The sequence below is a fragment of the Martes martes genome, assembly GCF_963455335.1.
Source record: "Martes martes genome assembly, chromosome: 14".
In the NCBI taxonomy this organism is placed as follows: Eukaryota; Metazoa; Chordata; class Mammalia; order Carnivora; family Mustelidae; genus Martes; species Martes martes.
This window is the reverse complement of record NC_137902.1, coordinates 27888483-27913427: the sequence shown is the minus strand read 5'-3', so window position 1 is coordinate 27913427 and position 24945 is coordinate 27888483. Positions and strand designations below refer to the sequence as shown.

Below are 24945 nucleotides of genomic sequence, written 5' to 3'. Positions count from 1 at the left end.
GGCTTAACCCACTGAGCCACCCAGGCGCCCCGCCCCTCTTTTCTTAAGGTGCAGGTTGGCACCTACTTCTCTTCAGCTGATACAGTCTTTCTGGAAGAAAGCTTTGTAACTTTTGACAGCTGAGGGTACACTCGGGTTATCTTGATTGCATTTATTCACGAGTCTCCTGGGTGTATAGAGTGTAGATGATGGGATGGTGAAAAGGGCGGGAAAAGGGAAAGGATGAGAAAAAGCAACTGGGGAGCAAGACGCAAAATGAGAAAGAGGTAAAGATCACAGGGGAAGGGAAAAAGGATACACAGTGGGACTTGGGACACAGACATATACACCCCAAATCTTGGTGTAGAAGTTTTTAGTCCTATTCCTAGTTATTTTCCATCTCCCCCTCTTACCTCCCACGTCCTACACCACGCGCGCGCGCGTGCGCGCGCGCGCACACACACACACACACACACACACCAGCTACCCCTCATGCCAGCATAAGGGCTACCTTACTCTTTTCATCCTGAGGACCAGATCTCCCTAGGTCACTGTCTCCACTCTCTAAATGGTACAGTCATAATGCCCACCATTTCAAATTATTCCTATGAGCCAGAAGTTCTTGTTTCAGCCCCTTCACATTGTCACTGCTGCCAGTCAACATCTCCTGGCAGGGATGAGTGCTCCAGCCCAGATATAAGAACGGTTCACAGCTCCATCTTCTTTTCTTTCCCCTACAATCCCAGAAGCAAATGCAAAGTCCTGATTTTTCGAAGGATTTTTATTGATAGTCACCAGAGAAACCCATATGTCTTTCGCAAGAATAGGATCAGAGCCCACCGCATTTTATTCCAAAGACCTTTGAATCCTGAAGTCATTTCTCTGATTATCCTCATGCTCCATCTGTGTCCCTGTTTACAGCCCTGTCCGTCCCCAGAGGTCAGTGGAATGTCGTGAGCAGCCTCCTCAACTGAGCCTTCATGGTCTTTGTCCTGGGGAGGGATGACTCCAAGTTCTCTGTAACACTGTAATCTCCACAGTGAGAAAGTTTCCTCTCCCCCAGGATTTCCCTTTCTCTTTCACCTGGAAATTCTATGGGGAAGACAAGAATCCCATGGGTGCTAGCAGCAGATCTCTAGATGCACAAAGGATAAATTTCACTGACAAATAGAAGATGTCTAGATAATGCTGCCCTCTTGGCTTCTACATTTTTCCCAGATCGTGGCTATCCAGATGCCAAGTGCCTAGGGAACATTACCCTCCCTTCCTTCATTCTGTTTGTTATTAACTTTTTTTTTTTTTTTCATCACAGTAGAGCTGGGAGCACAGGGAGTGAGGGGCCCAGTGGGAAATTTTACTCCAAAGAGCTGCACTGAGCTACATGGCTGCACACAGAAACACTGAGTCACAAGCTACTAAGCATGATATAAGCTACATGTAGAAGCATTGGTTCAAAAGGCCAAACACAGGGTGGGACTCAGCAGTAGCAGTGGAGGGAACTGCTGCCCTAGAAGTGGAGGACATGTCCTGAGGATGTCTCTGGGGAGGCAATGAGAGAGGAGCCTGCTGTCTGATGCTTTAGGCTCCCTCCCACACCACTCTCCTGCCCACCCTGGACTCCCCAGGGGTCTGGAGTCACAGCTGGGGTTGGCTGTTGTTGCTCCCAAATGTCTTGATCCCCCTGTTGGAAGAAAAAGGGACAGGTCATTTGAAGGAGGCGTTTGTGTTCCGCTTCCTTTTATCTAGAAAATCTGGGTCTGATTCTTCAACCTCAGACCGTCTCCTGGAGGCCAAGGCAGCTCTCAGGCCAGAGCAACCAGCTTCAGGCCTTCCTCCACCCCTTCCCTCCACTGAGGGAACGTGTTGCCCCAGGAGCCTGAAAACAGGCTCTTTCAAAAAACGCTGGAACACTGAAAAGAAATAAAATAAAATAAAATGGAAAAAAAATGTTTTGCCTCTACCTGCTGAGTAGAAAAGATGGTAGAGTTCAAATGTGGGGCACCAAGAAGAACCGGGTGAAGGGCCACTCACCGTGCCTGGGGAGGAAGCTAGCTGCCCCTTCCTCTCCAGCATCTTGAGTTTTGAGCCCACAGCATCCACCTGGCACATGACTCCTTCCAGGACAGTCTCCAGCTGAAGAACTCTCCTTGTGAGTCTGCGGGATTTGAGAGAGACCGAGGGAGCAGAAATAGGCATCTGTGGGACTAAGCGCCTATAGGGGCAGGGGAGCCATTATGATCTGTGTCTGGATGGGTTCAAAGAAGGTAAGGCCCAACCTTGTAGGGAGAATTAAAGGGGGGCAGAAGTTCTCCCTGGGCTAGGACAGAAAATTAAAAGTTGAGAAAAAAGCTCAGGGTAGGACATTACAAACACACTCAGCCCTGGACCACTGGTTGCACATACATGTAGAATTCTTCTCCGGAAACCCAGCCATCTGCTCTGGTAGCCTCTGGACCCAACTCGCCTGGTGGGCTACTCGCAATGGACCGGCCCAGGTTCTCAATCTCGGCGTTGAGGGCCACCTGTTCAGGAAGTCAGAGAGAGAGATGACCCTGGGGAGTAATCAGCTCCTATTTCATCACCTGCTTTCATGGGCTCCCAGGACCAAGCCCTTGGGCTTTAGTTCATGAGCTTCCCCTTCCCTCTCAAACTCTAGAGATAAAAAGATCAGTGTGGTGGTGCTAGACACAAAGCTGGCCCAGCCTCTGGGAGGGAATCACCTGCCACAGAAACAAAACTTGAGCTCTTGGAAGCCTTGTTTAAGGAGACCCTCACTAGAAGCCAACTCCGTTTGGGAAAAGAAGAATAGTACTAGAATTCCTGCCACTTTCCCCCCTGCCCTTGATTTTGGGGTCTACACTGGATAGGGATGAAGCAGGCACAGCAGGGACAGCTAAGGATCCGAGTTTGAAAGTCCCAAGGAGAAGGCAACTCTTCAGAAAGAATTATCAGGGATTCTCAGGTAACTGATCTTTCCCCAAGACTGTATTTTAGAGCAGTGGTTTTCAACCTTGGCTATGCATTGGAATCAGCTGGGGAGTATTTTAAGTACTGATGTCTGGGTCCCTCACTCCCCCAGAGATTCTGTCTAGGGTATGTGACCTGAGTATGAGGATTATTTGAATCCCCACCCCCACCCCACCAGGGTATTCTAATGTGCAGCAGTTTGAGAACCACTGTTCTAGAGAGTTCTTTATTGAAGGGTTTTCAGTTCGGATTTGTGTTCTGGGTGTGTTGGCAGGGAGGGGAGAGTAAGTGGTTTTCTTTCACTGCCTCTTCACCAACCAGCTGGGCTCACCCTCTTGTCCTCCAGGTCCTGTTGCATTTGTTCTTGCTCTTTCTTGTCCAGGATGTGATTCCCATCTTGATCAAACCTGGTGAAGGCAGCTGTGAGCTCAGTGATTTCATGCTCTGTGTGACCGAGTCTGAAGAAAACAGTATGATGAAATGACTTCTGACCTGCTGTGGCTGTGATCTCTCAATTACAGACTCCCCACTTTTTTTCCAGACTCTCTGACTCTTGCTCTCTGGGGAAGAATGGGACCATGTGGGAAAGCCAGGATCTCCAAGGTCTGGCAATTTTACCCCCAATAAATTGTTTTAATCTATGTCTTCCTTCTCTTAGTCCTGCTGATGAGGTTCAGGCCCTCCTAATGTTCATAGGAATTATTGCAAAATCTCTGCCCCTAAATAACCCATCCCTCCAACTGCCACCCCACTGGCTTCCCCTTTACCCTCTTCCCCTGAAATCCATCCTCTATAATGCAACTACAGTAAATAATCATTCTAAAGTACAGGTCTAAATACACCCCTTCTCTTCTTAAAATCACTACTAAGCACCCTATTCTTTGGATGGAATGGTGGTATTCAAGGTCTTTCCCAATGTGGCCCTTGTTTATTCCACTGGTCTCCTCTCCTTCTATCCCCCACTTTTATTTGATACCATAGCAATGCTTAGCTGATTATTATTCCTATACATGTTGTTCAACTTAACACCTCTATGACTTTGCGTATGTTTTCATCTCTTGGAATGGACTTCCCCTGCTTGTCTACATGTAGGCAATTCATCCTCCTGTAGGTATTCATACATCACCTCTTCCAGGAAGTCTTCCCTTAAGCTCAAAAATAGAATTGAAAACTCTGTTTAGTTTGTGCTCCCTCTCTTCTAATCACTTTTTTGTTGAACGTGTTCTGTGATTCAGTTTATCTGCTTACAGGTGTATGAGCTCCTGGAGGACAAAGACTTTGTCTAATTAATTGTGTGCCCTACTCACTGCCTGGCTCACAACTGGTGCTTACAATATATTTGTTCAGTGTTTGTTCATATGTTTACCTAGGAAACAGGAAGGCTAAGAGAATAGGCCAGTGTTTGTTGGGGAGCACAGAACCAACTACAGAGTTTTGTGGGAGTGAGAAATGTAATGTAATGATGAAGAAATTATATTATTATGTTAGTCCTAAGAGTTGTTTAGTGAGGTCCAGAATGTTCTAGAATATGGTCAGAGACGTTTAAACCAAGGGCACAATTCTGAAGGTCAGAATCAGAGATCTATAGGACAAAATTAAAGGCCATAAGCCAAGGCCATAGGTTTTTAGGCAGAGGGTATAAGGGTATAAGGGTATAAGGCAAAGGGTATAAGTTCGAGGGCCAAGGACTTATAGAACAATATCAGAGAAGGTTGGATCTCTGGTTGCTCACTCCCTCAAGGTGTTGGTGAAATCCTCAAACTGGATCTCCTGCTCCCCACCCTGCAGGACCTTCTGTACATCTGAAACCTGCTCTTTCCTCAAACGCAGCCTCAGTAGGGTCTTGTTGTAGCCCTGGAAGGGAAAAGGAAACAGGTACCAGTTCCCATAGCCTTCTCATCATCCCCTGCCCTCTTCCCCACCCACAGGATGCCAAGCTTCCAGGGATAAGTCACAACCACACAAGGGTGGGCACAGGGCCCTACACCAGTCAGGAACAGACCAGGACACAGAGCCTTGGACCTCAGCTCTGACTCAGATGTGTGGCTCAAGGATACTGAGTGGTTACCTGTTTCAGGAGGTCAGAAAGTTGCAGCTCATCCTTCTGTCCAGCCAACTCTTCCTTGACCTCTGAATATGTGTCATTGATGATGGCCAAGAACATGTTCTGGAGATAAAGCGGGGACCTGGGTCTGCTTTCAATTGGAGCTCTGCAGCCCACTAACCCCCACATCTCAGGGCCCCAAGATCCCTGTTCAGCACAATCTTGATAGGGATGGATCAAGCTCCCTCATCCACCTGCTCTCCTCACTCGGTTGCTTTGCAACAACCTGACTACAATGGTACCCCACCATATGCAAGTGTTCACCTCCATATAAGGGCCAACCATTCACTAAGAGTACAGTTTTGCTATCTTTACCATCTAACCCAAATCTAACCCATCTATCACTAACCATGATCAAATAAAGAAACCTACTGGCTTTGTTAATAAATATTAAACCCAGTTCTTTCCTAGCTGACAGAGAGAAAGAGACAATATAAAGCAATGGTGATAGAAATAGCCAGTTAGTCCTAGAGGAGGGAGAAAATAGATATAGAAGCTTCTAAGTTCAACCACTTCTATTCATGGGGCACGTTTCTCTCCCTTTCTATCCTTGAAGAACAGAGGTTTCACTTTACTGAGGGAGCCTGCAGATTCCCTGATACTCTGCAAATTGCCTGACTGTGCTAGCAATATTGAGCACATTAGCCAGCTCTCAGGAGACCCAGAGCTCCCCCACCTCATTCTCCACCCATGATTTGAGATACCCGTCTTAATCCTGGGTACAGAACCTGGTGGGGGGCAAAACCTCACCCTCAGGTCCTTTATGTCTCCACCCCTCAGGCTCCCAATTCCCCACCTCTCAGAGGGACCCTCACCAGGAGCACGAAGAAGACAAAGAAGACATAGGTGACAAAGTAGGCAGGTCCCAGGATGCGGTTGGCATTGTCAATAGCATTGTAGTCAAAGTCCCCAAGGATGATCCGGAACTGAGTGAAACTGAGAGACAAGGTTCTGGGCTTCACCCAGAGCCTAATCATAACCCTGACCCCTATTCACACCCCCAAACCACTTTCCTAATTGCTGCTCTTCGGTGAACTCAGACAGACCTCTCACTGCACTTCCAAGCTGATAAAGACAGAACAGGGCACAGACATACTTGAGCACACACACCAGAGCTTCTGGAGATCCTCACACAGATGCTTTAACCACAGACGTGCCTGCACACATACACCCAGCTTCCCCAAGGATACACACACCCACAGAGCCGGAGGGTGAGGGGCCAGGGAGGAGTGAAGGGGCCAAGACACACACATGCACTTGATGAAAGTACTAAAGTTTTCCACTTGGGTTCCAAAAAGCAGGTAGCCGAGTTGGGCATAGGCGAAGAAAACAATGAAGAACATGACAGCAAAGCCCAGGATGTCCTTGGCACAGCGGGCCAGCGTGGAGGAGAGCTGCGTCATGGTTTTGTTGAAGCTGATGTACTTGAATATCTGGAAGGGCCATGTTGAACCAAGCAGTTAAGGAGAAAGAGAGAAAAGCTTTAAATAGTCCACTCCAGGGACCTATGGAGGTCATCAGAGTTGCCAAACCAGACCAGGAAAATGAGACAAGTACTGAGGGAGGGAAAATGAGTGCCCTGAGGTGTTCCTGGGGGTTAGGGGTCCCAACGTACCTTGATCCAGGCAAAGAAGAGGTTCACGGCATTCATGTTGTTGTATTGTGTCTGCCAGAAGGCGAGGAACTCAAAGTCAGCATACATGTTTGGCTGCTGCAGGAGCTTCCCCATCAGCCGATTCACCTCAAGGGTTCGAAATATGTGGAAGCCCACAGCCACAATGGATAGCTGTCATCACAGAGGTCAGAGGTGTCAGAGAAGTCAGGATCTCAAGGAAAGTTCAATGATAAGGTCCTAGGGAAGAACTGGGGTAAGTGAGTCAGGTGGGAAAAAAAAATCCTTCCCTTCTGAGTTGTTGACTATTTCAGGTTCAAATGGAACTGAATAGGGTGATGGGGGAATGTCTTAATTCCAAGGAGAAGGCTATGGAGCCAGTAGTAAATATGTAGGTTATAAAGGATCACAGAGAATTGGAGCCAAGTAATTTTATTTCTCCTGCCACTTCCTAGCATTGGTCAAGAAATTAGTATGTCCTGTTCATAGGAGGAAGAGGAAGAGAAGAGGAAGAATATTTCAATAGAAGAGAAGAGAAAACATAGGGGTTCCAAAGGGACAGGTCATAAAGGCAAAACGCAGAAGAGGAACAAAATAACAAGTACATAAAGAAAAGGTTCACAGGTCAGCTTGATCACAGGTCAGAGGGAGAGGGCATTTGGGAGACAGGGTTTTCCCAAGAGCTGAGCCAGGGGAACATCAGCCTCTGGCTTTGGGAGCTTTAACACAGTGACTTGACTAGAAGTCATAAAGAAAACTTGACACTCCGAAAGGAAGAACTTGGAGACCCTAACAGCATAGAGCCCCTTCCTCCTTCTAATATGTCCCAAGTGTAAGATATCTATCCCTCACCAAGATAACCACCAGGTCCAGAATGTTCCAGATGCTACTGAGGTAATGAAGCCGGTGGATATGGAGCTCCAGGATCTCCTCAACCACATAGTAGAAAATGAAGATGCAGAAGATGACTTCACAGCCAATGATAAAGAAGTCCCAGGTGCTGACATAGCGGATCAGCTTAACTGTGCGAATTTGCCAGGATGGGATGGCACCTCCTGTAGCTGGAAACTCTACCACCAGTCTGTGGGAGGAGGGGAAGATCCCTGGTGAAGACTGGACTGGGATAGTTCTTCCCATCCCCTCTCCTCCACACCCCCACTATACGGTACAAGTTTAAGGAAGGGTCTCAAGCATAGAAAGGAACCAGGAACCATGGATGGAAAGAAAATAGGGAAAGGGGACCCACCTCAAAACACAGAAAAGATTTATGTTAGCATTGTAGACTGAGAAGTCGATGAAGACCACCCGAGTGCCCCTGTCTAGCCATAGGCCCTCCTGAAGGTCCTGGAGTGCCTCTGCACTGGCCTGCCGAGATCCTGGAAGGTCCAGATAGTAGCCACCTCCACTGTAGCTTGTCAACCGGCCCCAGTGAGAGGAGCCCCCCAGCTCATCCTGTGAATGGTATGTCCACCTGTCACAGAAGAAGCCATCTGAGCAGAGAGGTCTGAGCCAGTCCAAAAGCTGATCTCCCAAGGCAAGGCAACACTTTATGATTGCCTGGACTTTACAGTTTCATATAAATTATATAATCATTTCACATATATTATCTTGCTTGATACTAACAACAATGTGAGAAAGGAGGGTAAATATTATCCACATTTGAAGATGAGGAGCCTAAGACTCAGAGATGTCTGAGATAATCCAGCTAGTTAGTGGCTGAACTGAAACTCAAATATAAATCTCCTGATTTCTCATGATGTCCTCCAAAACTATGGATGACAAACCCATGCCCCACTTTTGGTCCCAGACTGAGTAGTCCACACTAGGGAAACACCTGGCTCATATAACCCAGAAAAGACCCTTTCTGCTCTTGTGGTTGTGCACCTGGCTGCTTCGCCCCATGATTCTTGTTCTGTCCACGAATTTCCTCCCTGGGCGCTTCCGTCCTTCCTCTTCTTCCATATCTTATCCATCCTTTGCCCCCTTCTTTCATAATTCTTTATCCATCCTCAACCTCTTGCTGCTTCCCCTATCAGGTCCAAGGGTCAGACTTTTCAGTAATGACTTAAGTGGCAACATCAGTGTTTCATCCATGCTCTATACCTCTAAGAACATCTGGGCAAGAAAGGATGCTTTCTCTGGCAGGACTGCCTCCAGAGTATGGCAAATGTGACTGCTATCTGTGTGCGGAAATGAGTCCAGCAGCTATGGGTCTGTTTGCTAATGTACCTTCTCTGTTCCTGAGTGACCAAAACAAAGATCTCCAAACAGTCACAGATGGGACTCCAGAGAGATGCTCCCCACCCTCCACTCCCCCAAGGCTCTTTAAGACTAAGTGGAAATGGTTCCCAAATCTCAGGATGGTGGCTCAGAGAAGCAAGCCCAGCAACATTGGTGGGGGGACTCACTCACGCTGTGCCATTGAGAGGCCCAAAGGGGAGATGCTCTTCCTTGTCTGGAGAGTAGACATCGTAGCAGCTCAAAATGTCCTCACGGAAGTCCTCATGGACCACACAGGAGTCATTGCGGACCCTCAGCTGCCGTAGCCTTGGAACCCCCAGCAGCAGGTTCTCATAGTAGATGAAGGAGTGGGAGCCATGGCCCAGGCTCTGGTTGTTGTACCATTTGGTCCAATACAAACTGTCCAGTAGTGGGCCCTGGGCAAACTAGACCACAAGCTGGGTTGAGCTCGACCCTGCCTCATCCTGACCTTTATTCTTGGAATGACATTTGCCTTCACTCCTTGACTTTCCAGCTTGTCTCTAATCTGCTTCTGTTGGACTCCTCAGCTGACCTGTGAACCTTGACCAGTTCTTGACCTGATGTGGTGCTATCCTTTATTCAAAATGCATTTTGAAGTTCAGCCTTACCTCTGACTCTCAATACTAATTTAACTATTGGCTTGACTTCCTGACCATCATCCCAGTCTCTTCATCTACCTTCACCTAAACTCTAGTCTGACCCATTGATTCTTGCTTGACCCTTTGATTTAGCCTTGTCCCAGAATGATCTGGTCTCTGGATATGGCCTGGTCTACTGTCTGACATTCCTGAGGCCTGGCCTGTGACTTTATGCTTCAGGCCATTGAAAAGGAGAGGGGAGAGGTAGAGGTGATCTCATACTCACATCCCAGAAGTCCGCCATGCTGCTGATGGCCTGGAAGGAGACTCCGGTGTCTGACGGGGTATGTAAGAAGAGCTCGGACATCACTTTGGTGTAATAATAGGCACTGGAGCTTGTCATTCCATAGGTCACTAGAAACCAACCCAAGAGACTGTGTCCTGCTCACTGTTTCCATATCCATTCTCCAGAGGAGACAGGAAAGCCCATTTGCCTTGGGGCCAGAGATGCCTACCTAGTTGGGACCCCATTGTACCTACCCACCCCTGGAGTTGGTTGGGAAGGCTAATAGGGCATTGGGGAAACCAGGGAATATAGTAGATTACAAGGTCTCCTCCTCTACTCTCAACTTACCTCAGAAAGACTGAACTCCACTCAGAAATTGTCTCTTTATATTGTCATTCTGAAAATTCACTTTTCTCTTCCTAAACCAGCTTAAATTCCTAGTTCTTGTTCCCCAGAACCAAGATATTTCCATCTTCTGCACCAGGTAGTGCTTCCTTTCATTTGTCCTATATCTATGCCCTTGGGAAAGTACCTCTGAATTCTAAAGTACTCCAAGGTCCAGGCCAAACACCTTACAATGGAGATGTGGTCTCCTGGATCTTAGAGTCAATGACTCCATAGCAATTGGAATAGGGGGAAGACATAACACCTCTGGCCCCAGAGCATCCTGATGGGCACAGTTGTCTCCTGATGGAAGGACTCAGAGCATCCCCAGATCAAAAAAAGACCTGACCTTTGCCCTGAAGAACTGAATCTTCCTTAACCACCCTAACCCATACACCTAGTCTAAAGTTGGGTTGTCAAGGGAAGCTATTAGTTTTCTAAGTTAAAAGTCTGTATCTGAAGAATATAAGCCATTTCTTTTATAGACTGTTCCCCAATTTAGATTTGCTTGATGTTTTCTTGTGTTTAAAATCAGGTTATACATTTGGCAAAGAATACCCAAAAAGTGATGTGTGTCCTTCTCAGAGCTTCATATCAGAAGGTACACATCGTCTAACTGTATCATTACTAGTTAAATTTGTTAAATTTCATGTTAAATTTCATCCCTTGTTAAGGCAGTGTCTTCCAGCTTTCTCCAATGTAAAATTATTTTTCTCTTTGTAATTAATATGTATTTTGTGGGGAAATACTTTGAAATTGTGTAAACATCCTATTACTCATCAATCTTTTACCTACTAGTTTTAATATCCATTAATGACTTTCGCCTGATTATTACTACCATGGTTGTCAAGTTGTGATTTTTCTCATTCCATTACATCATTCCTTCTGCTTTGTTAGTTAGAATCTTTAAAAAAAAAAACTTTCAAAAAAAAAAAAAGGAAGAACTTTTCCTTCTTCCTCATTTAGTTAGTCATTTATATGTATCAGCATGAACTCAAGGATTTTTGTTGTTTCTATAGTTTAAAATTTGTTGGTATATGATATTGTTGCTTAATTTCTTAGCCAAGTCATGCAAGATAAAGACAGACTAAAGAATTGTGCTAGATTTAAAAAGACTGAAGAAACATAAAGACTAAATGTAATATGTACATTTAGTTAGGATTAAATCCTGGGCAATATTTTTTTTCTTTTATTATAAAGTCTATTAGTAGAATACTTGATGAAATTATAAGGTCTGTTCATTAGATGATAGTACTGAATCAGTGATAATTTCCTGACTTTAGTAAGAGAATGTCCTTATTTTTAGAGTTACACATTAAAATATTTAGGAACAACAGGGCATTACATCTGTAATTTATTCTCAGATTGTGTGTGTACATGCGCGTGTGTTTGTGTGTGTGTGTGTGTGTGTGTGTGAAGAGAGAGAAAGAGAGAAAGAGCAATAAAAGAATTGTAAGCATGGTAAAATGTACGTATTTGGGAAATATATGTAAGAATTATTTGTATTATTCCTGCAGCTTTTCTGTAAGTCTAGAATTACATTTAAAAAATTAAAGTAGGATTTGTCCGTCTCTTGTGAGCAATTCTCTTTAGGAATTTTCCTTTTCAGGGGTGCCTGGGTAGCTCAGTTGTTAAGCATCTGCCTTCACCTCAGGTCATGATCCCAGGGACCTGGGATAGAGTTCCATGTTGGGCTCCCTGCTCAGTGGGGAGTCTGCTTCTCCCTCTCCCCCTGCCCCTGCTCTCTCTCTCTCTCTCTCTCTCTCTGCCACACACACACACACACACACACACTCCTTCTCTCTCTCTCTCACTGTCTCTCTCTCATACGTGCATTCTCTCTAATAAATAAAATCTTAAAAATTTTCTTTTCCTTTTCAAATTTTGAGTCACATTTGTTCCTACCTCCCCTGGAGCTCATCTATAGTCTTGTAGGAAAGAGGGACTGATGAGTGGTCATGGATTGGGCACAAGTAATATCACACTTTTCCAGGGGGAAATCAGCGAAGGAAGCATTATGATTTCACATTTCCCCATTCCACTCTATTAAGTCCAAGAAACAACTTTAATTCTCTCTGATTGAAATCTGTGATTACCTGTGCTTAGTATCTGGAGGACTCACACTCAACTTTTCCAGATCTAGAAAATGGTTTGGAAGTCAAGCTTTTGTCTGCTGAGAGCCCACCACAGAGTTAGAAGGATGGTCAGTGTGCTGAATTTTTCCTAATGCCAAAGGCTAATTAAATTGTTGCAGCTTCTTGATGGCCACTAGGTGGTACTCTTTGCTGTATCTTTTTCTCTTCCAATTCTCCAGTTCTAAATTATACTCAGAATTAACTTGCTCTGAACTGGTTGTCAACCATTATGGAAGCATAACATCTCTGATTATTACCCAAGTAGTAAAGACTATGTCTTTTGAGAGAAATGATTTCACCTGGTCAAACGCCCACTGACACTCAGAAATTCAGTATTCTCTGTAACTTTTTAATTGAAGTACATGTAAACAGAAAAGACCAAGAAACCATTTTAAAACTTTCTAAATTATGGTTTATGCCTTATGTCGTACCTATTCAATACTTTCTCTACCTAGATACCTTCTCCTCTTTGTTAACTCTTATTTCAGCAAATTTTGTACTTTGTCTTAGGAGATGAGGGGTGCTTAGCCACACCCCCACCTCTCTGAAATTCAAATTACTATATCTCATACCCCAGATAGATACTTGGTAGAACATATTACCAGTCTACCAACCTGATTATTCTAAAGACACATTTTATATTCATTAAGCAAACATTACTCAAAGTCTAACATGTGAAACACCTTGCTGGGTCATTGGTGCCTATCTTTAAAAACACCTTTTGAGGGGTGCCTGGTGGCTCAGTGGGTTAAAACCTCTGCCTTCGGCTCAGGTCACGATCCCAGGATCCTGGGATCAAGCCCCAAGCCCCGAATCGCATGGGTTCTCTGCTCAGCGGAGAGCCTGTTTCCTCCTCTCTCTCTGCCTGCCTCTCTGCCTACTTGTAATCTCTGTCTGTCAAATAAATAAATAAAATATTTTTTTAAAAAAACACCACCACCTATTGAGAAAGATGTCCCAGAATGAACTTTTTTTTTTAAGATTTTTTATTTTATTTATTTGACAGAGAGAGAGATCACAAGTAGGCAGAGAGGCAGGCAGAGGGGGAGGGGAAGCAGGCTCCCCACTGAGCAGAGAGCCCAACGCGGGGCTCGATCCCAGGACCCTGAGATCACGACCTGAGCCGAAGGCAGAGGCTTAACCCACTGAGCCACCCAGGTGCCCCTAGAATGAACTTTTTTTTTTAGTACATCTTAACATTTAAAACTGAATTATACAGAATAGAAGATTTAATAGTATGCTGATCTACCCTGCTCATGTATGCACTCAGAATGAATTCATTGTTGTCTAATGAGCATGAGCCTAGGAGCCAGACTGACCTAAGTTCAAATCCTAGCTCTGTCACTTACAGTATAGACTAGGGCTCTGAATCTCAGATGCCTCATCACTAAATGGGGGAACACAATATCTTTCTTGTAATATTATAAAGATGAAAGATGATGTCTTTAGAATGCATTGAACACAGTGGGTGCTTAACAATTAGTTCAAGTCACCCCATCATATGCTCCTCAGGAGACAAGGACTGCATTTCATTCATTTAGCAAAGTGCCCAGTATTTAATATTTTCCTCAATAAGTGTTTGTTGGGCTAAACCAAAAGTGGGGGGGGACCACAAAAGGAGTAGAATGAAATAAATTAATAGTTTTCAAACAAAATAAAGTATTATGACTCCATATTTGACACATGGCAGCAAAGTCATCAAAATAGACAAGAATAATTCCTATTTAATAAATGTTGGAAGGAGGCTGGAATGTTCCTCAGTCCAAAGAGAGCAATAAATTCATAGTCTTGGGTAAGAGAAACAAAGCTAGTCCTTAGCTGCCCTAGGGAGCAAGTACAGTTGGCCAGTAACCCTTACACAAAGTGATGGTAGAAATGTTGATAGCACAGCTCAATCTTCCTAATATGTTAACTATCCAGAACATCAGATGAGTATCAGGCTTGGAGGTTACTGCAATCTGAACCCAGAAGCAGGGCAGAAAAAGTCCAAGATTGCTAGATTATATGAAATCTTATGTCTCTTATGTCTCTCCCCATCATAATATGTTATGGTGACTGCAGCATGTATCAGAATTACTTGGAAGGCTTATTAAAACACAGTCTGCTATAGGATGGGACTCAATAATTTTCATTTCCAATACATTCCCATGTAATGTTGCTGTTACTGGTTCTGGGACCATACTAGAACCACTGCCTTGACCTGTTGCTACATAATCCCACTTGTCTTTGATAGAGTTGTCAAGAAGGCAGGGTGTTTCCCAGTGCCTGTCTCCATGATTCTCACAAGTGGGAGTGAGGAAGAAGAAATAACTTCTTTCCCAAGAGGCTGTCAGAACCTTCCTTCTGAGATAGGGAGGGATAGGAAAGCTTTTACAAACTACCTAGACCTCTTTGAGGACCCCGTCTTCACCCCAAGTGAAAATCACTGAATCTATTGTCCTATGGAGCCACTGGCAGTCATGGGAGTGGACCACATCCCTCCAGCATATTGTAGGAGAAAAAAGATTGAAAACAACTCAATGATCTTACCTGCTGTCTCCTTTCCCCCACTCCACTCTATTAATTTCCTTTCAGGTAAATCATTTGACCTTACCATGAAAAACCAGCTTATCTAAGTGGAGCATCTGGTTCAGAGGTTTCTGAATCTGATAGGGACTCAGTGTATCCATTCCATCCATCCACTCAGTGTATCCATCTTCATTCTCCATATCAGGAGAAATAATAGACTAGGGTAGCCATTTATTACCTCAGAACATCTATTATATGCCCTATGCAAAGTGCCTGACATCCTGACATGCCTATTTCATTTAACCCTACAACAGCACCATATATATATACGTGTGTGTGTGTGTGCGCGCGCGTGTATGGCTATTATTATCATCCCTATTTTCCAGTTGCAAATAGCTGAAGAAACTCGCCCAAAGAGCCAGGATTCCAATGCAAATCTAACTGCTCCCACAGCAAACTAATTCTGTTCTGTTCCTAGGACTGAGCTATATCCAAGGAGTAGAAGTTATAGGAGGAACGTCATCAAATGATGGAGTAAACTCCATCAAAGGAAGAATTTCCTGACCACTTTGTGCTTTCAAATTATGAAATGGACCACTTCACAAACATCCATTTCATCCCTGAGAATGTCAACATGGACTGCCTCCCGAGGATCACATGGAGGGGGCTCCTGCAAGGGACCTCCCTGGTTGCTTCCTTGAAGGTCCAGTGAAGGAATGGAATTGCTCCATTTCAAAAAGCAACACTAGACCAGGGAATGGGTGGAAACAGGAAGGAATCAGAATTTGAGTCAGTATATGGAATGTCTGTGTGTCAGTACATTACTAACTTTTTAATATAGTGAGGGCCTCATTGCAGGAAGTTTTCAGACACAGGACAATGACTGTATGAGAACGTTGTCAAGAAGAGTCAAGGGGCGCCTGGGTGCCTCAGTGGGTTAAGCCTCTGCCTTTGGCTCAGGTCATCATCTTAGGGTCCTGGGATCGAGCCCCGCATCGGGCTCTCTGCTCAGCAGGGAGCCTGTTCCCACCCCACCCCACCCCCGCCTGCCTCTCTGCTTACCTGTGATCTCTGCCAAATAAATAAATAAAATCTTTTAAAAAAAGAAGAAGAAGAAGAAGAATCAGAGACAAGGTGTTGGTCTCACCATCCAGCACAGAGTAACTGACTTTCATTCTCTTGGGCAGAAATCAAGTTCTCTTGCATACACTATATCATGCCTTTTAACCTAAGCCTCAGATCGAATTCACAGTTGCTGAATAATAACAATAATTGACATCATTGACACATATTGTGCACTGGGCTTTGCACATTGTCCAATAAGCCCATAAAAACTTCATAAAGTAGGAACTACCATCTGCACTTTATGCTATTAAATAACTTGTCCAAAGATCGTATAGCAAGTAAATAGAACTTGGATTCAAACTCAGGTCTGCCTTACTCCAAAGACCAGGAATTTAGCCACTATACAATACATTACCATACCCTCTATCACTCAAATTCTTCTAATCAGGGACTCTGACTCTCCTTCCAAAAATCAAGCCAAATGTTTAGTATTTTACACAAGTTTATAAGGAATTCTTATAAGAAAACTCTATTTGAAGAGTCTAATATCTGAGTTAGGAGGTGAATTGCAAAAAGCATTTGGTAAACTAAAAACATCACCATCTTAAAGGAAGCTCCAAATTCCTTCATTCTGGTATAAACAGATAATTGTGTATAAATCTGTATCAAGAGTCATACTCTGTCATAGCTAAGTCCCAAAGAAGGAAAAACTCATATGCCCAGAAACATGACCTGGGTTGTTCATAGTATTGAAAGATTGTAAACAACCTGAATGTCCTACAAAGAGACAATATTGAGGGAAACTATGATATCATTGAGCCACTTAATGGAGTATTACACAGCCACTGAAATGGTAGTAAACACAGAATGCAAAATTGTATATGTACATATGTATGTACAGTATACAAATATATCCCTACTCTTAAGAATGCTTTAAGAACAAGGATTTAATATGAATTTTAAAGGAGGCAGATATAAAACACAGTCAAAAGAGAAGTAGCATCAGTCTTGGATATTGCTTTTATCTATTATGATATTCCATGACTCATATAAAATCCAACAAAGCCAAATCTTCCTAGAGCTAGTGTCTCCTTATTAACTGGTGTGTTTTTTCTCAGTACCAGTGAGAACTGAGCAACCTATTTATGTCTTCTTGCTTTGGTTGCCAGGAACCTCAGGTTTTATTCTTATTTGCTATACTTTTGTTTATCTTGGGTTTTCTGGTACAAGTTATCTTTCTCCCCTATCTTTTACCATTTTTTTGGTATGTCTTTTTTATTATAGTTCTAATGGGCTATATTTTATTGTGTCTGTGCTTTTTAATGTAAGCTGGCTTAGGTCCCTTTTAGACACAGGTGGGGCATAAATATATCATTATTAAAGAAGTATGACTGTAATAATTATTATTAATCATCATTATCATGAGCTTGGATAATAACCTGATTTTATCCATTCCAATGTTTATAGTAGAGCCTGAATATTATTGTCCTCTCTTTCGAACTGTTGGAAGACCTTCCCAGCTCAGGGAACAACAAGAAGTCAGCAGTTGCTTTGTGTGCCTACCTTCCCAGATGCTTACCATATAGGCCATTACACGCTACTGAGTTCCTTTCTTGTTCCTAATTACCGTGTCATGGAACTTAGCTGTCATTTTCTAACAACACTCTCCTTGGGCAGGAGAGTGTCAACTAATTGACAAAGAACACTGAAGAGTTGGGGTACTTCTGCCAGCAACTGTATAATTATAATTCCTTTATATGTCTACACTACTCATCTGTTCGAAACTCTGTGCCTTCAAGTTTTTGAAACTCAAAAAGACAACCACTCCTTCCTAAGTGGATAGCTGTGAGGAAAAGTATGGAGGATGCTTCTCTAGAAATCCGCAGGTCTCTTCCCTCTACCTCCAAACCCAGCTCTGACAGTCACTGTGTGGATAGAACTCCCACTGTTCTATTCCCACTGGTTACTCTTACAGGCTGATTCTTCTTTCTTGTGAAATAAAATACAATGCCTTGAAACCGTCACTTCTTATGCCTCCCCATCGGCATCTGATAATAGTTTCATAATAACTTAGGAAAACACTCTAATTCCCACTCCTTATGGAAAAGAATCAGGTCTCATCAGCCTCCCTGATGATTTTGTATCAGAGAGGTTATAAGCACCTTGGTTTCTCTGGGTTCCATTACTTCTTGCCCCACCCACGTCAAACTATGAACAAGAGTTCTTCTCCCCCTATTTGTCACAGACTACTAGTCATTTCCCAATAGTTTCCTTCCCTTTCTTACATGATCACACAATTTTACGTAGAGGCACATGGCTGCTGAACTAAATCACCCATTACCCAGCCTCCCTTGCAGCTAGTTATGGTGACTATTTGAACAAGTTCTTGTCAATGGAATGTGAGTGGAGTGGTATGCTTCCACTTAAACTCCAGGCTCATACCATTAAAAGGAAGGAATGTACTTTCTACTTTCTTACTTCCTGATAGCTGTAATAGGGACATAAGGGCAGGAGCTGGAGCATGAGGTAGAAGCCGTATGTTGAGAATGACAACCCAAAGAGGTAGACGCAGTCCAGGCCCCACATGATTGTGGATCCCCCTATCAGTCCAGAGCTTCAGCACACTCAGCCTGGAGCCTGACCGGGGCTCCATCTCACAACCCTGAGATCATGACCTGAGCTGAAATCAAGAGTCAGAAGCTTCATGGACTGATCCACCCACGTGCCCCCAGTCCAGGGCTTCTTATACAATTCAGCTTGTTATGTGAGAGAGAAATAAACTTCTATTTTTTTTTTAAAGATTTTATTTATTTATTTGACAGAGAGAGATCACAGTAGACAGAGAGGCAGGCAGAGAGAGAGAGAGGGAAGAAGGCTCCCTGCTGAGCAGAGCGCCCGATGCGGGACTCGATCCCAGGACCCTGGGATCATGACCTGAGCCGAAGGCAGTGGCTTAACCCACTGAGCCACCCAGGCGCCCATAAACTTCTATTTTATTTAAGTACCGCTACTACCGCTAAATCAATATCCCAACAGAAGCTTTTTATATGATTATGTCCATGTCAGATGGGTACTTTGGAAAAGGTATTTTTCTAAGAAAATCAGGGGAAAAGTTAACAAATGGACAACACAAAATTCCTGTTAAGAAAAGTCAAATCTAACCACAGAGCTCTTGGTTAAAACCATTTACTGAGTATACTAAACCCTTTTTCCTTTGCTTAGTAGAAAGTTCCCTATTAATAAATCAAATCCTTTTGTTGCTACTGCTCTCCTTGGGCAATTCCTTCTTTCACCCACACATTCTAATTAATGCTATTAGGTCCTTTAAAATTGGATTCCAAATGCCTCATGTTTCTTAAGATGGAAAGTAGACAGAAGACAATTGCAACTTAGAAATGAGGGAAGGGTTAAGTCCTCAGAGCATTCACTAGAGGATTATAAAACCAGTGCATTTCCCTAAAATTCAAATATATTTATTTATATGTGCTCAGAAAATGGCTGAAATTATATATACCAAACTCTTTCAGGATTTTATTTTTTTATTTGACAGAGAGTGGGAGGGGCAGAGGGATAAGCAGACTTCCCAGTGAGCAGGGAGCCAGATGCAGGGCTCATTGCAGGGCTCATTACAGGGCTCGATCCCAGGACCCTGGGATCATGACCTGAGTCAAAGGCAGAGGCTTTAACCCACTGAGCCACCCAGGCGCCCCTATGTATACCAGACTCTTAATAGTGTTTAATAATAGTGGCCTTTAACATTTTCCATATTATTGGACTCTTTTTTTTAAAAACAAGAACTATAGTAGTTAAACTTTTAATAAAGATATTCCCATGGTTTGGGGGTAGAGGGGGTAGAATTCTTTTGTAATGAAATGAGGAGAAACACTGCTTTATATTTTCCTTTCATACTTGCCCTCCCAAACTCTGACTCTGGCAAAGCTCTTGCATATTCATAGCCTGAGGCCTTAGTTGGCTCTAGCTTCCACCCCTGCCTTCTCCAGGCTAAGAGCCAATAATGTTAAAACAAAATAAAACAAAACAAAAACACAGGCAAATGGCAATGACTTTGGGTCTCCTCAGACTTGAATGGTTGCCTGCTTCTGAGACCCACGAGAGTTCCCAGGTCTCTCTGAACATTTTGTCCTCCAACATCTTGCCATCATCCTGGAGCACTGCCCCCCTCCCCCGCCCCACCCCGACACCCACCCCACCAGAGCATCAGTAGCAATGCAGGTCACTACTGGTTTTCAGACATTGGTTTCCTTTGCTCCTTGAAGGCAGAAGGTGTATCTCCTGTATTTCAAAGTCTTTAACCTTTAGGAGGGTCTGCCACATAATAGAGACTTCGTAAAAGTCTGAAGGAATTAGAATAGCCAGGATCGTGTCCTTAGTTTGAACCCTTTGCTAATGAGCTCTCAGCATTTCATTTGTTGAGCACTCCATGCTAGGAAATAATCTGATTTGACCACCTCAAACTCATTCTCCAAACCAGGGGTTGTCAAACATTTCATTCTCAGAACCCCTTCGTAACTCTTAAAAATTATTAGAACTCCAAAAAGTTTTTATTTGGGTTATAACTAACAGTAATTACCTTATAGAAATTAAAACTGAGGAAAAATTAAGACATTTATAATAATGGTTCATGTTAAAATAATAACAAACCCCACATACATACACATAAACATAAACAATATATTTTTATGAAAAACAACTATTTTCTAAAGCAAAACAAATAAATTCAGTGAGAAAAATGGGATCATTTAACATATTTGCAAGCCTGTTTAAATATCTGGCTTTAGAGAAGATTGCTGGATTCTCATATCTGCTTCAGAATTCAATCTGCTGCTATATGTTGTTTTTGTTGAGGTATATGAAGAAAATATGATCTCTCACAAATTTGTAATTTGGTAAGGGAAAGGGCCTCAGGAAGCCCCAGAGCTCCTTGGAGCGTACCTTTGAGAACATTGCCCTTTATCTTATAGCTGTGACTAGAACCTCCACACAGGCCTAATGATCTGCCTCAACTTAAAATCCTAGATTTCTTTTTTTTAAGATTTTATTTATTTATCTGACAGAGAGAGAGGGATCACAAGTAGGCAGAGAGGCAGGCAGAGAGAGAGGGGGAAGCAGACTCCCCACTGAGCAGAGAGCCTGATGTGGGGCTCGATCCCAGGACCCTGGGATCATGACCTGAGCTGAAGGCAGAGACTTTAACCCACTGAGCCACCCAGGCACCCCAAAATCCTAGATTTATTGCTGCCACCATCTAATAGCGTAAAGAGACAATTATCAATATTACTATAATCCCTTAACTGTGTCCCATGTTCCATAGTTTGCAAAGTGTTTTCCCATGCAATGTCTCCCAGTAGCTTATTAGATATGGTCTGACCTTGCCCATGAGCAGTTTACCTAATGTTAAATTTCACAATTCAATCAAATACATTTTAATGATCTAATTAGCTTTATTCGTTAAACTGTGTATCAGTCAGCATCCCATCTAGCAAGTAGAGGGGAGATCCAAAGGGCTACAGAAAAAGAAAGGTTTCTAAAGGTATAAAGGGAGTAGAAAAAAAGGAAATTATTAGCAAAGAAGCCCTTGTTTTTGGCAAGGTAGCCCTTCTGTGGGGAACGGAAGGGATCTCTCTGTACATTTCCTAGTGCTGACCAAGAAATTCCCATGCTGACTGGTTAAAGGTTACCTTTGGGTGGGGGAGGGTGGTTGAAACTGCAGTTAGGTAAGGTTTTTTTTGTTTGTTTGTTTTTGTTTTTAGGTAAGGTATTAAGTCTTGATAGGTATTAAGTCTTGATTTACTGGCATGGGGTCTTAACATAAGTGACACCATTTGGGATCTGTGGTTTTATTTTTAACACTATGAATCATGAAGTTCAAATTTATATGATCTGCACACGGCCATTCAGCTGGCAAGAGAGAGCCAATACTCAGACTCATGCTTTATGAATGTGAACTCCATGTTCTTTCTCTGGCTACTTACATCCGTAGAACCCCAGACTGGTTTCATCTGCAAGTATTTAGAATATCTAGATTTTTTTAAAATTTTTAATAAACATATAATGTATTTTTATCCCCAAGGGTACAGGTCTGTGAATCGCCAGGTTTACACATTTCACAGTAGAATATCTAGATTTTATCAACTACTGCTGCCTGCTCTCCTGTACTTGATCAAAGCATAGTTACTGGTAAAAATTCCTTCCCTAATTCCAAGAGCTGGTGTTTAAATGTACAGTATTCCTAGAGACCAATGATAGCCCTACATGTGGGAAAACTACATGACAGGTTGTCACCTAGCACTGGACAACAGGATAGGTCCAGGCTCACCAGTCTTGTAACAGTAATCCAGGCCCTTGGAATTCTGGGGCACCAGGGAATCCTGCTACAGCAAATAAATATAGGCCAAAGCCTGCTGGTGGGACCTAAATCCCTATTATTTAGGTTGAGGTAACTCAGATGACCTCACCCTAGTACTAGAAGGACTTTGTAATTCTCTGTGTCTGGATGGGCCATGGGTAATAGAGCATGCTAGGAAAAGCATGAAATCATGATCCCATGGCCAGTCTTGATCCCTGGCAACTGTCTCTAGAGGGTCCAGTCTTTCTGATCCTTGATAAGCATTATCCTGATGCTTTCTCAGATCTGAGGCTTCCAGTGGGTTTAACTTTACATTTCAGTATTTTCCTAATTTATACCTTGAGGTGGTATTCCACATCACTGATATTTATTGAAAGCCCACTATATGCCAGGCATTGTACTATTTGTACTTACTTAGTTTCTACCAATCTCAAACGGCAGTCATTATCATTACTAGATATATAAGGAAATCAGGGCTTCCAGAGATTTAAGTATCTTGACCTAGCTTACCAAAGGCAGTGGCTAATAACTGGTTGCACCTTCATTTGAACCATGTCATCTTATTCTAGGTCCCATGCTTTCTCCATCACCATTGCACCTTCACTAACGTCATGGTTCTATGTGACCAATTATCTTCTGTCATCATTACAGTCACATAGGGTATAGGAGCTCACCCACAGACATTTTTTGAACCTCCAACATATTTCTGTTCCTTTCCTTGTCAATTCTAGGAATGCTTAGTCAAGAAAGACATCTTCTGTGGAGGTTCCTCAAAAAATTAAAAATAGAATTACTGTATGAACCAGCAATTCCACTCCTGGGTATTTATCTGAAGAAAATGATATCACTATCTCAAAAAAGGTATTTGCACCCCTATGTTCTTTGCAGCATTATTTACAATAGCCAGCCAAGCCATGGAAACAACCTAAGTGTCCACTGACAAATGAATGGATAAAGAAAATGTGGTACATATATATGAGGTAATATTATTCATCCATCAAAAAGGAAATGCTGCTATTTGCAACAACATGGATGGCCATTAAGGACATTATACTAAGTGAAAGAAGTCAGCCAGAGAAAGACAAATACTCTGTGTCATGTATATGTGGAATCTAAAATAAAAACAAAACCCATCAGACTTACAGATACAGAAAACAGACTGGTGGTTGCCAGACATAGGGGTGTGTGTGGGGGGGGTGTGAAATCGGTGAAGTGGTCAAAAGGTACAAAATTCCAATTATAAGATAAACAAATCCAGCATAGTGATGTAATGTACAGCATGGTGACTACAGTTAACAATACTGTATTGTGTATTTGAAGGTTGCTAAGAGACTAAATCCTAAAAATGCTAACCACAAGAAAAAACAGTAACTATGTGTAGTGAGGAATGTTAACTAAACTAATTGTGATCATTTCCCAATATATACATATATCAAATCATTATGCTTTACACCTAAAACAAATACAATGTTGTATGTCACTTATATCTCAATAAAGAAAAAAAAAAGACATCTTTTTCTTAGTCTCCAAACTTACTTCAACCTCCCCTATCAATATAAGATTCCACCAATCTATGGACAGAACCTTGAAATCCACTCAAAAAAGGCAGAGTGAATAGAGGTAGGCATTTCCTTACAACCAGTGATAAACAAGGAACATCCAGTTGACATTAGTTGGTGTGTAGACACAAGTCGCCAAAGGCTAAGGGTCTCCGTCCTCCTCCCCAACTGCCTGGTGACCAGACCCAGGCTTGTCCTGTCTCAGAACCGCTCCTAAACAGGGCCAGTCACAGGTGCACCTTTGAGATAACAATACTATCTCCTAAAACAAACAGCCATTGTTTCTACACAAAGGCCTTCAATGTTTCCTCCATCAACAAAAGGCTACAGCCATCCCGCCAAGAAGACAAAGAGCTGGAAGGCCTTTCATAAATATCATGATGGTGGGAGGGGAGGAGTGGAGGCAGGAAAATCATTCTCCAGTGCTTTCTATGTGGAAGAATAGGACCAACTCCACCCATCAAGGACCTTTCTGAATTACTGATCACTCCTGGACTATTCATAATGACAATAATAATGGCTTCCTAATCTGTGAAATGGAAATAATATCTGTCCCTTACAGGACTGCTGTCAGGATCAAATGAGGTAATAGGTATACAAGCTCTTTGTAAGATTTAAAAGGCTGCCCAACTGATATGGTTATTATGGGAAGAAAGATGGTTCACCCACATTGCCTGCATAAAAAAGATAGCTCTATTTTAGCTGATGAGACTCCAAATAGCTCTGATATCTCCCCCAAGTCCTCAAATAAAGCATAGGGGAGAAGAAATGTGGTCAGTATAGTTGAGCACTGAAGTCTATGAGTGCCTGTCCCAGGCCAAAGTTGGCTATTTTTCCTAGCCCCAGGAACCCAAATCCTGGAAATGAGCTCCCTGGTGGTTGGTCTCTCACCTAGGGTTTAATGGTCCAAACTTTACCCCCATCCCCTCCCTTGTCCCTCCTAAAACATACCTTCCTTTAGCAATTTACACAAAAATAGATTTACATAATAAATTAAAGCATGAGAAAAACAATCCATCCTCACTGGTGATCAAAGACAAATTAAGGCAAATTGTACCATTTTATGCCTATTTAATAATAAAAATTTAAAATGAGAATATCCAATGTTGGTGAGACCTTGAGAAAATTGGTATGATCTC

The 24945-nt window shown here is 42.9% G+C and overlaps 1 protein-coding gene across 1 annotated transcript in view; it reads right to left on the bottom strand.

Annotated features, from left to right (window-relative positions):
• Positions 1–742: 742 nt before the first annotated feature.
• PKD2L1 (polycystin 2 like 1, transient receptor potential cation channel) overlaps positions 743–24945 on the bottom strand; it is a 29082-nt gene continuing 4879 nt past the window's right edge. The window contains 16 exon segments of the mRNA XM_080823496.1: positions 743–866; positions 869–1000; positions 1003–1071; positions 1591–1660; positions 2011–2134; positions 2383–2501; positions 3278–3404; positions 4679–4800; positions 5015–5113; positions 5866–5986; positions 6302–6483; positions 6666–6836; positions 7515–7743; positions 7909–8133; positions 9075–9328; positions 9789–9916. Of these exon segments, the coding sequence (XP_080679622.1) occupies positions 826–866; positions 869–1000; positions 1003–1071; positions 1591–1660; positions 2011–2134; positions 2383–2501; positions 3278–3404; positions 4679–4800; positions 5015–5113; positions 5866–5986; positions 6302–6483; positions 6666–6836; positions 7515–7743; positions 7909–8133; positions 9075–9328; positions 9789–9916 (2213 nt within the window). The 3' untranslated portion in view covers positions 743–825.